This window comes from Ictidomys tridecemlineatus, chromosome 3 (assembly GCF_052094955.1).
Source record: "Ictidomys tridecemlineatus isolate mIctTri1 chromosome 3, mIctTri1.hap1, whole genome shotgun sequence".
Classification (NCBI taxonomy): domain Eukaryota; kingdom Metazoa; phylum Chordata; class Mammalia; order Rodentia; family Sciuridae; genus Ictidomys; species Ictidomys tridecemlineatus.
Genome location: NC_135479.1, coordinates 36,156,257 through 36,168,465, shown reverse-complemented (window position 1 = coordinate 36,168,465; position 12,209 = coordinate 36,156,257). Strand labels below are relative to the sequence as shown.

Genomic DNA, 12,209 nt, shown 5'->3' with positions numbered 1-12,209 from the left:
TCACTTGGTAACGTCGATCAAGGGCATCTCGAACAGCACTGCTATAGGAGTGATTATGGGCTCCATTGCAGGGAACGATACACCAAGCCTGGGACACGGCCGGGCCGCCCAAGCGTGGGGCGGGGCTCCAGCGGGGTCAGGCCCGGCCGCGCGCCGCCCTCCCCCACGGTGCGGCGTGGCCAAACGCCGCGCCACGTGAGGCTCCCCTCGCCGCCGCAGCCCGTACCTCGCAACCCTGCGTCCCCCTAGGTCTTGCCAGAGGGGTTCGCGCCCCGCCACAAGCTTCCCCGCGCCTCACCTCACCGCGTCTGCAACCTCGTCTCCGAGGAGCCACCAGTCGCGCGCGCTGCCAGCGGTGGCGTGCCCTACCCGGGCTTGCGTGCGCGCTCGACTCGGCGTGCGCTGCCAGGGTATGCGTGCGCGGTCCCGGGCTGCGCAGGCTCGAGCCCGCCGCGTGTTACGCCCCCCGCCGCCTCCTTCCCCTCCCTCTCTCCGTCCACGGCGGCCCCGCCCGCCACGCCTCTGCCCCTCTCCCGTTTTGTCCCTTCCCCCTGCCCCGCCCGGCCCCCGCTGCCGTTCGGGTGCTTGAGGACTGGGAAGATGGGGCTGAGACGTTTGCCTGACTGTTGAATCTAAGCAATAATCACTTTTCCCGAGTGGCGCGTGGTCCGGCGCCAGAGGCTTCCTGTTCGTGGTGCCGTTTGGTCCCCTCCGGAGCGGGGTGAGACAGGCCCGACTGGTGCAGTCTGGGTTTTGTGTTAACATTCCCACTCCCACCCCAGTTGCAGCCAAGGAAATTGAGGCTGAGGCACCGGGCTCCAGGACCGCGAAGCGGGCCGCCACTCCAGCCCCAGCCCCTCAGTGCAGCTCTTGGATTGATCAGACTGAATGGCTCCAGGGTTGAAGAGGGCACGTTTCCTTTAGATGCTTCTGCAACGTCGAAATTGTCTTCTTTGGAAAGAACCATCCCCTCTTTGGGATTCAGAGGCCCAAATGGAGGTGCAATGATGAGAGGATGTGGTGGTCCACTCTGATGTCAATCTTGAGGGCTAGGTATGTCCCAACATCTCTTATTACTACTACCAGTGGTTATTATAGTAACTACTATTTGTTGAGGATTTATTGCATGCCAAGCATTTGTACAAAGCAGGTTACATATATGGTCTCATTTAAAGCAACTTTATGATATAGGCATTATTTCCCCCATTTTCCAGGTAAAGATAATCAAGCATTGGCATATTTGTAACTTGGAATCACACTGCTAGGAAGTGTTGGCACAGGGGCTTCCAACCATGGTTTATCTTAACCAAATACTATTTATTCAGAAGTATGTCTCTGATACATTTGCCCAACCTCTTAGAATTCAATTACACTTCTACCTATAGGCCCCCATATTTATTTTTTTTCTTCTTCTTCTTTTTTTATATGTAATACAAGTTGCTTGTTAAAAAAGAAAGAAAACTCATGAGCAAAAGTTGCGAAAACCGCCTCGCCATATTAAATAGTTAAATTTTGACTTATACCATTCCATTCATTTTCCTATGCATCATTTAAATAAATATGCGATATTTTATAATTGATGTATCCTGAAAATATACTTATTTGCTCATTGACAAATATTTAATGAGCAGACACTGTACTAGGTGCTGGGAATTCAGTAGTGAGCAAAACAAAGGTGCTATTTCATAGAGCTGGTATTATTTGGGGGAAGATTGACAAGTAATACACATATTCCTAAATAATCATGCCAGTTTATGTGGTTTTATGGAAAAATAAATCAGGATAAAGGGATAAGAGTAATGCAGAGATTCTCTTTTAGTTAGGGTGGACAAGAAAGGCCTCTTAGCAGAAGCAGCACATAAGCAAAAACATAATCATTTAATGAGAAAGGAAGCTAAGTGAATTTCTAGAGAGAAACTATTCGAGAAAAGAAACAGTAAATGCAGTGCCTTGACATAGGGATTTGTTTGGAATGGAGAAGCAAAGAGATCAGAGTGGCTAGCAAATTAGACAAATAAGATGAAAAACACAGCCAAGGAGCTAGATTATGTACCATCTGGTAAGCCATGATTGGACTTTGGATTTTATTTGAATGTGTTGCCATGAAGAGTGAGACCAAAGGAATAATCAGATTTACTTTAAAAGGATCACTCTGGCAGTATTGTAGAGAATGGATGGTAGAAACATAGAAATTGCCTTGTAAAACATCAATTGTCCTTTTACACAGCAGCTAATTAAAAAATAACTTGTTAATACTGATAGTTTACCTATACCTTTACATCTACTCTCAATTTTTCATGAAAGTAGAGTTAGAGTCAATTACTTAAACATGTTTGTGTGTGTGTATCACATAAACAGATTTTTTTTTTTTTTAGTCTGACTGGGGCATATGCCCAGATCTGCATGTCATGACTATTAACTAACTGAAGGCATCAATGTTGTACTGTTATGGAATAAACAGTCCCACATAATATCCCAATCTGTTCATTAAAAACATAGAATTCAAACGCTTGGAAATTACCCTCCCTCTTCAGTTGATTTTAAGTCCTCCTTAGAATTAATTCTAAGCACAGTTTAGTCAGTGTTCTTAAGAAAGATGTGGAGAAATTAAAATGCACACTAAGAGGGAGAGTAATACATATTGAGGCAGTGCTTTTTTGAATTTTTGCCTTAAGCAATGGAGTGATAGTGGCATCACTTACTAGACCAGGTGAGGGGAATGGGAAAGGCCAACTGAAGAAAGAGATTTGGAGGAGAAATGAATTAAAGTTCTATTTTTGGATCTGTGTTTTGCCTTCAAACTGGAAATGACAAATGAGACTGTAGGTCAGTGGAGAGGTAAGGGCTAAACCTACATAAATATAGAATAGTTTCTTTGTGTCTTCCCTAAGCAGAGCCTGGGGACAGTGTCTTTTCTTAGTAATCTCAGCACCCAGAAATGAATCTTCAACAAATATTTGTGAAATGAATAGATAAACGCAAAGGTATAGATGAAATCACTTAGGCAAGATGCATAGAAGAGAAGTTATGCACTCTAACTTTCTCTGGAGGTCCAAACACCTGCACGTGATCATAATACCTGATTTGCTTAGGTATTTCCTTGTTTACACCTCATCTGTATCTATATAATTATTAATATTTCCTTGACTCACTCTTAAAAGTGCCTCAGTTTGCACAATAAATTTTTGTGTTGTTCTTTATAAAAGGTCCCTTAGGATCTACCTTCTTCATTTTTCTTTCTCATCACTACTCTATCTTATACTTCATTCTCCAGCTAGACTTAACTTGCTCCCTTTCTCCTTTGCACTCTTATCTCCAAACTTCTTTTGCCTACCTCAACTTGACTATCACTTCCTTTGGAACACCTCTTCTGACCCACCTCCCAAAGTCTGAGTTAAGTAGATCTCTTTCATGCTTCCAGTGAACCCTATTTAATCTGTCATAGTCAAGATGACTAAGTTTCTGTTCCCCAGCTAAACATCTTTATAAGGAAACCTGAAAAAACATCTTTTGCCCTTTTCAAGCCAAAAATTTACTTTAAGAATATCCAAATCAGGGGCTGGGGATGTGGCTCAAGTGGTAGCACGCTCACCTGGCATGCGAGCACCACATACAAATAAAAATGTTGTATCCGGTGGAAAAAAATAAAAATAAAATAAAAAATAAATATTTTAAAAATTCTCTCTCTCTCTTTAAAAAAAAATACATGAAAAAAAAAAAAGAATATCCAAATCAGCCGGGTGTGGTGGCACACACCTGTAATTCCAGCGTTCAGGAGGACCCCCAGCACCATGTGAAAAAATATTAAAAAATGTCATTACTAATTATCAGGGAAACACAAATTACAATGAAATATCACCTCATACCTGTTAGAGTGATTATCGGTTAAAAAAATAAAGAAGTAGCATTGGTGAGTATCTGGAGATAAAAGAATCTCTTGTGTACTGTTGGTTGGCATATAAATTTGTTCAGCCATTATGGAAATTAGTATGGAGTTTCGTTTTTTTTTTTTTTTTTTTTTTTTTTGGTACTAGGGATTGAACTCAGGGCACTTAACCACTGAGCTACATCCTAGCCCTCTGTCACTGAGTTGCTTAGTGCCTTGTTGTTGCTGAGGCTGGCTTTGAACTTGAAATCCTCCTGCCTCAGCCTCCCAAGCTGCTGGGATTATAGGCATGTGCCACCTCACTGGCCTGGAGGTTCTTTAAAAATTAAAAATAGAACTACTATATGATCCAACAATCCCACTTCTGAGTGTATATCCAAAGGAAATAAAATCAGTATTTTGAGATATCTGCACTCTAAAGTTCATTGAGGCATTATTCAGAATAACCAAGACATGGAAACATCCTAAGTGTCAGCAAATGAAAAGAAAGAAAATGTCCCCCCCCCCCACAGACACAAATACTATTTAGCCTTAAAAAGGAAATCCTATAATTTCTAACAACATAGCTTACTCTAGAGGACATTATGCTAAGTGAAACAGGTCAGGCACAGAAAGACAAATACTGTATGATCTCAGTGGTATGTGAAATCTAAAAAAGTCAAACTCATAGACGCAGAGTAGAAAGGTGGTTACCAAGGGCTGAGGGAGCAGAGATTGAGGAGATATTGGCCAAAGGGATCAATTTTTTTTTTTAATGAAGATGGACACTATACCTTCTTTATATGTGGTGCTAAGGATTAAACCCAGTGCCTCACACATGCTAGGCAAATGCTGTATCACTGAGCTACAATTGCAACCCCAAAGGATCAAATTTTTATTTAGACAAGAGAAATGAATTCAGAGGTTCTGTTATGCATCAAATAATAACAAATAATTTTATTGAAAATTACTGAGTAGATTTTAAATGTTCTCACAACCACCAAAAATGAAGTGGTGAGGTAATGGATGTGTTAACATGTTGGTTTAACTATGCCACAATGTATACATATAATCAAAATATTGTGTTGTATATTATGTGTGCGTGAGTGTATATGATTTTTGTCAGTTTAAAAATAAATTTTTAATAAACATACCATAAGTTCATAAGTAAAAAAATATTTTTAAAGAATGCAAAATGTAAAAAGCAAAAAATAAAATAAAATAAAGATCTGCCCAAATATATCTAGTTAACTTCTTCTCACTTTTGAAACTAAACAGCAGATATTAGGATTTTCATAATTTCGTGGCCATTAAACACAGCTTTTATAAATCCAGGCCTTTGTTACCTATCTCTTCTGCTTCTTCTTTAGTTCACTGACATCTTTCTCATTCACATAAAAGCACAGGAGATCAGTCTCATGGGTTCCCAGACTTTGGGTAGAATCTAAAAATCTAGTTGAACTAAAAGTGTTTTAGCTCTGAATGGATCTTTTTTATTAGAAAATTTAAACATGCCTGCTCAGCAGCTTAGCTGCATACTTTTCAGCCTGCTGTATAGGGCCTCCACCTTGTGACAGGCTCCCAAAGTATTTTGCATCATCTGGTGACAGTCTATAATCTTTTGCAACTCATAAGTGCCCAATAAATGTTTGAAATATTTGTAAAGAAACTGGCCTAGATTAATATAATTGCAAAAGCATGGGCTTTGAGGCTTTCCTAGATTTGAACCCTGTCTTCACTCCTTACCACTCTCAATAATTTAGGCAAGTTATTATCTTTCTTTTTTCTCATCATATGTAAAATGAAAATAATACCTAAGAGTTTGTAAAGATGCGATTATGTATGTATAGTTCCTAGTTCATTGTGGCAAACTATTAAAGTAATAAAAGTACTTAAAAAGATGGAGGCTGGGGATGCAGCTCAGTTGTTCCTTTTATATACAAGGTCCTTGGTTTGATTCCTAGCACTGCAAAAAATAAGAAATAAATAAAATGCAATTTTTTAAATATTTAAAACAGATCATCATTTTAATTTTAATTCTTGAAGTGTTCCACACTTGTGGGGCTTGTATAGAGATTGTTCTAGGATAGGTTGAATAGTGCTCAGCATTAGCAGCTTTTCATTTCTTGAATCAGGAACTCCTACCGGAAACCCCTTTTTTTTTTTTTTTTTTTTTTTGTGGTGCTAGGAATTGAGCCCAGGGCCTTGTGCATGTGAGGCAAACACTCTACTGACTGAGAGCTATATCCCCAGCCCCTAAACAGAATTTCTTTAGCTGTTTTCTTCTTTAGCTTCTTTCTCACTACAGAAAACAAAATGTACATTATCTCACAGGTCACAGGACAAATGTGTAGTTGCAATCTAGAATGGATAAGACAGCTTTGCCTCCAGAGGAGAAAAACTCAGGAGCAGTGCTCCATTTAATTAATGTAAATAGTGAACAGACTTATGGATTATGAGCAATTAACTATAAGACTGCTCTTGGAGTACAGAATACTATTATAATCAAAATTTACAACAAGGTTAATCTGATGCATATTTAATGATATGTGTAATTGTTATGGTGCTTCATGATAATTAGGCCTTAAATGTTAAGCTGTCTACATAAATGACTATAATTGGTTATTTTTGCACAACCAAACACATTTTTAGTACTTGTGTATTCATTTTATTAATTTTCTAGAATCTATAATCATGCCAAGGACAATATTTTTTTTCAGAAACCCTTTACTATTTAATCATGAACTTATTCAAATACTCTTCAAAATGACACAGCAGGTTTCCCTTCCCAATTTGGTGCTAGAAATAGCTAACATTCAGGTCCTTTGTATATATTCCCCCATTTTAGTCCTTAAAACTTCCTTTAAAGGAGTAGTGTTACTCTCATTTTACTGATGCTCACTCCAGTGGCAGAAATAGATGAGGATAAGTAATTACAATATAAGATAATACATGATCTAATAGAGATGTTATAGAGACACTGAGGGCTTCAAGAAGGGATTAGTTAATTTTAGAGGGAACTAAATAGTAAGCCTCTGGGAATTAAGAAATTAAGTCTTGGAGAATAGTGGGAAGGAAATTCCAAGCAGAAATAACAAATTAATCAAAGACCCAAAAGCATAAAATGGCATGGCTAGTTTGATCTTTGTGGTTGAAGAACAGAAAAAAAAAGAGCAAGAAAAGTTACTATACATGAAATAGCACAGGTAGAGATCAGAGCAAAGAGGGCTTTGCATAGGGAGCCAGTGAAACATTGAATTGGAGCGTGATATCACTAACATGGGTTTTAGAACTACCTCTGACAGAAGGGGAGCACACCTGTAATCCCAGCAGTTCTGGAGACTGAGGCAAGAAGACTGCAAGTTCAAAGCTAGCTTCAGCAACTTAGTGAGGCCCTAAGCAACTTAGCGAGACCCTGTCCCTAAATAAAATATGAAAAATAAAGATCTGGGGATGTGACTCAGAGGTCAATTCACCGTACCAAAAAAAAAAAAAAAAAAGAAGAACTACCTCTGTCAGTGGTCAGTGGTGATGTGGACTAAGTAAGATATGGAAAAATGAAATGGCAGGGGCTATAGAATTCCAGATAAGAGATAAATGAAGTCTCAAAACTAACACTGTTGGAATGAGGTGGGAAGAAGAAATGCATTTAAAGTGTTTGAAGAAATAATTAGCTGGACATGATGGGCACGGTTGTGGTCCCAGCAACTCAGGAGGCTTAGGCAGGAAGGATTGCAAGTCTGAGGCTAGCCTCAGAAATTTAGTGAAACCCTGTCTCAAAAAAAAAAAAAAAAAAAGCCTGGAGATGTAGCTTAGTGGTAAAGTACTCTGGGTTCATTCCACAGTACTGGAAAGAAAAAGAAAAAAAGGAGAAAAAATTTATTATGGGGAGAAAAGTAATATATTAGGATTAAGGATAATTTTCAATTCATCTTGGTTGACAGGGTGGATAATAATGATATCTCAGTAGAAAAATAGGGAGTGGTTATAAGCAAGAAAAAAGTCTAACATCAAATAAATATATGCAAAGGTACTCAAATTCACCATCAAGGAAGAAAATTAATGTAAGAACAATGACAGGACTTCAAAGCCATCAGATTGGGAGAAAAAATTAAGTCTGAGATTTTTAAATTAGGGAGAATGTGGAATATGGGCAATTTCTTTATTGCTAGTGGTTCTGTATTTGGTACAACCACTTTGGAAAGCCAATTGCAATCTAGTGAAGGTGAATATGTGTGTGTGTGTGTGTGTGTGTGTGTGTGTGTGTATACACATACACGCACACACATGTGCACACACACACATATATCCTACAACCCATTAACTCCTTGGCATATGTTCTAGATATAAATACATCCAAGAATATTCATTGTAGAAAAATAAACTATTATCTGATACTATCATATATGCAATTTATGAGTCTTCAAATTATGTGTCTCTTCCACAGAATGTTTGGTTCTTCTAGAGGCAGTAAGGGCTTTACTCTATAGCCTGAACTGTTTATTTATCATCTTGTTCAGTGGAGACCATAACATCAAGCCTCTAAACATAGCATTTACATCCTAAGTTTTAGTAAATGGGATTTAAAAATATAATGAAATTTTCTTATTATGAATTTTCCCATGATGCAGTAATTCAGGCTTTATATTTGTCATGATTTATTTATGCTGCATTTATTAATTCCCACTACTGATTTTTCAGAGAATGCAGTTATCAGATTAAACCACTGGGTGGCGCAAATTCATGAGTCCAGGGAAAGTTCCTAACTTCCCAAGTTGCACGTATTGCTAAACTGTACCAAAGGAAGGAGGGCTAGGTAGAAGAAAAGACTTTTGGGGTTAGTCACAATATAATTCCAGCAATGGTGCATGCCTGTAATCCCAGCAACTCAGGAGGCTCAGCAATTTAGCAAGGCCCTAAGTAGCACGGCCCTTTCTCAAAATTAAAAAACATAAAATTTAAAAAAAGCTGAGGATGTGGCTTACTATCAATCCCCAGTACCAAAAAGAAAAAAAGAAAAGAAAAATCTTTGGACCTGAAGTTTCAGTGTAAAATGGATCAATTTCCATAGATTGGATGATTGGTAAGTCAAGTCATTGAGTAAGGGAAAGAAAAAGATAGGGGAAAAAAGTGTTGGAATAATAAGGGAGAAGAGAAAGAAGAGATATAAAGCCTAAGAGACAAGAATGTAAATCTAGAGAGACACATTCAAGTGTTACAGTGTGGGTCAATAATTGCTGTATGGGTCCGTGTTGATTTCCATCTTCCTAGCAACCCATGGCAGCTTTTATCTGAAAATAGAAATTACTTCATTCTCTTATAGAAAATCATTATGCTATCCTTAGCTACCATTTGATGTTGTGACATCATCATAATTTAAGTGTCTACTATTAACATGATACTTTGTTCACAGAAAGTAATATAGACAAATTAATATAGACACTACAGCTTCGTGGAAAGTATGCATAAAAAATGAATAGCAACTCAGAGCAACATGAGGGCCATTGTGTATATTCAGGAAATGAAATCCCTTTGGAGAGTGGGAGGGGAAAGGAGGACCATAGGACTCTCTTTGTCTCCTAGTCACAATTACATAAAGCAACTCTTCCTTGGAAAATGACACAAAGGGAAATGGTCTAGGTCAGAATATGATGGACAGTATTTAAAGGGGGTCTAAATAAGAAGGGGTAGTTAAGGGTGGAGAATGATTAGAGCTGATGGCACCTCTGAGCCTATCCTTGCTTGCACTAACCTAAGGAAACAGAAAAAGGAAGGACACTAAGTGCCTACTCAGCACTTTCCAGAATCCTAGGTCACTCTGATTTTTGAGATCACAGTTATATCTAAAGAATGAAGAATGGCAAAATATATAAAATTGTTGAATATTTTACGTATTTTTTAAATCAAGGAATGCTTTTAAAACAACCATACTATCGTGGCCATTAATGTCATTCAGCACTAACTTCAAAGTTTAAATTAGAGGTTTTGTGAATGTGCCTTCTTTGCCGAAGCAAATATATACCTTAATCTTTGGACCTATCAAAAAAGTATTGGGGGGCGCTGGGGTTGTGACTCAGCAGTAGAGTGTTCACCTCACACATGCAAGGCCCTGGGTTCAATCCTCAGCACCACATAAAAGTAAATAAATAAAATAAAGATATTGTGTCCAACTACAACTAAAAAATAAATATTTTTAAAAAAGTATTGGGGTGACATAGACACTTTGAAAAGTTGGAAGGACTTCTAGGAACTTTGAAAACTTGAATATAAACACAATAAATATACCAATTGGAAATATGTAATAATACATTAACCGGAAAGGGGGATCAGGTTAAAAGTAGTAAGAAAAGTATGATATTGTGTAATATATATATGTATCTTTTTATCATATCTATATGTATTTATAAACTTTCTGTAAAGAGATATATCACTGTCAACAGTGGTTATCTCTAGAAGGAGAGATTAGGTATAACTTTTAATCCTTTATTCTTTATACTTTCCATTATTTTCAAAATTTTTAAAAATGAGAATGTACTTTAATAATTAGAAAAACAAAGTATGATAACCTTGTAAGAAAGAATTTGCAATAAGAACCATACACTTTGCAAAGGAGTAATTTGCACTTACATAGAAATGTTTTATCAAGTTGCATCTGTAATGGTGACACAGAGAATTGTGCCTGGCTCTGAAGCAATCTGAGACTAAAGTCCACATCCCAGAGTCCCCATAGGAGTTCTCCCTTCTGAACTGCCATCTCTTTGATCTCTTACTTTTCAAGAATCTCCACTAGTGAGGGAATATAGGATTCAAAGTTGTTAAGTGACTAGGGAGTTAGAAAATCCACAGGGAGATCTTGCTTTGCCATGGGAAACAGATGTTCCCAGTGCAAAATACATAATTTTGACTCAGTGAATTTTTATAAAGAAAATCAATACAAATGTCCAAATTATACTCTTGCAGAAGAGTTGATAGGCATGGACTTTGCCACAGGTTTCATCTTCTGGGAAATTTCATGTTTCCAGATTAAGAGACATTCAGTTGTGGTAGAAAAGGCAGGGACATGTGGGGATGAATGCAGGCATTAATTCTAGACCAAGAGCTTCTAAGAACATGTTTTTAATAATCCTCCCAATTGGTCCCAGGAAAAGCAGGCACTTTCCTCCTATTGTTTTTTTAATATTTTTTTTTTTTTAGTTTTTTTTCCGGCAGACACAACATCTTTGTTTGTATGTGGTGCTGAGGATCCAACCTGGGCCGCACGCATGCCAGGCAAGTGCGCTACTGCTTGAGCCACATCCCCAGCCCCACTTTCCTCCTATTTTATGGTCAAACTAAATAATAGGAGATGGCAGGATAAACTTAAGGTGATGTTGTGATTCGGTGGCAGGGTGTAATGTATTTATCCGGAGACCACACCAGTGTTCTGTCCTTTCTGTCTGCCATATGTTCCAAGTGTGCTCTGTGGATCTTCAGAGATTCTTTAGTGCTTCACCAAAACATGACATCACCCATGCTTTTGTCTCTTCTGTCTCTTCCAGGTTCAGCTTGTTCCTCTGCTATTATAGTACAGTTTTGAGAATCATTTTTTGGACAGTATTTGAAGTGAAAGAAAGAAGAATACAATGTATGTATGGCTTCCAACAGAGAACTAAGAAAACAGAATTACATAGAAGCAGGCACATATCACCAAAATGAAATAGTTTCAGAATCTTATGAAAAGAAGCAGGCTAACATCCACCATTCCCTTTTCCACTTAAACACTTCTTTAAGTTCAGCTGTTTCCACTTTCTCACCAAACTCTTGCTTAGGCAGGTCAGACTCCACTCACAGCTGCACCTCTATCGTCGTCATAATCATTCTGCTCTGGAATCCTTATCCAAACTGTATGTAGCACACTACTAAATTAAAATATATATCAGACTCACTTTAGGAATTCTGGATTGTGAGGAGACTTCACTTGAGTCTGCAGTCTCTAAGCCCCTTGGGAATGACTTATGAGGAGGGCTTTTGGAATGAGTAGGGTCAAGTTCCCTTCACCAGTGTGTTGATAGCCATATGCAGTGGCAGAGGGTAAATCATAAAACCTGTGGACATTATTCTGAAAGAGCAGGACATTAGTTTGTAAGCTCAATGACAGCCAGTGAGCAGGAAGTCAGCTGTGAGGATAACAGAGGAGTTGGGATGTGTGCCACACTACCAGCTGCCTTGCCCAGTTTCTTGGAGGCTGTGTTTAAGTCTTTTGTCAAAGAGAGCAATAAGATCCATTCATAGTACTTAGAGGGAAGGCCTTTGTTTTCATTTGATGGAATGGAAAGATAACCATTTTCATGGACATCCAAAGTGA

General features: G+C 38.4%; 2 protein-coding genes across 8 annotated transcripts in view; one reads left to right on the top strand and one right to left on the bottom strand.

Moving 5' to 3' along the window:
* The window catches only part of Tada2a (transcriptional adaptor 2A), a 53,958-nt gene extending 53,533 nt beyond the window's left edge, over nucleotides 1-425 (bottom strand). For 2 of the 3 annotated variants that reach the window (XM_078042392.1, XM_078042394.1), the window contains exon 1: nucleotides 299-425. The gene's annotated coding sequence lies outside the window, so the exon portion shown is untranslated. Of the gene's footprint in view, nucleotides 1-226 lie in introns of all 3 variants that reach the window. The other variant, XM_078042393.1, reaches the window with a different exon arrangement.
* Nucleotides 426-500: 75 nt separating this feature from the next.
* Acaca (acetyl-CoA carboxylase alpha) overlaps nucleotides 501-12,209 on the top strand; it is a 288,856-nt gene continuing 277,147 nt past the window's right edge. For 3 of the 5 annotated variants that reach the window (XM_078042389.1, XM_078042384.1, XM_078042383.1), the window contains exon 1: nucleotides 501-1,053. Coding sequence is in view for 4 of the 5 variants with exons in the window: in XM_078042384.1 (XP_077898510.1) it covers nucleotides 1,016-1,053 (38 nt within the window). In the remaining variant the exon portion in view is untranslated. The remainder of the gene's footprint in view (nucleotides 1,054-12,209) is intronic. The other 2 variants (XM_078042385.1, XM_021724042.2) reach the window with 2 other exon arrangements.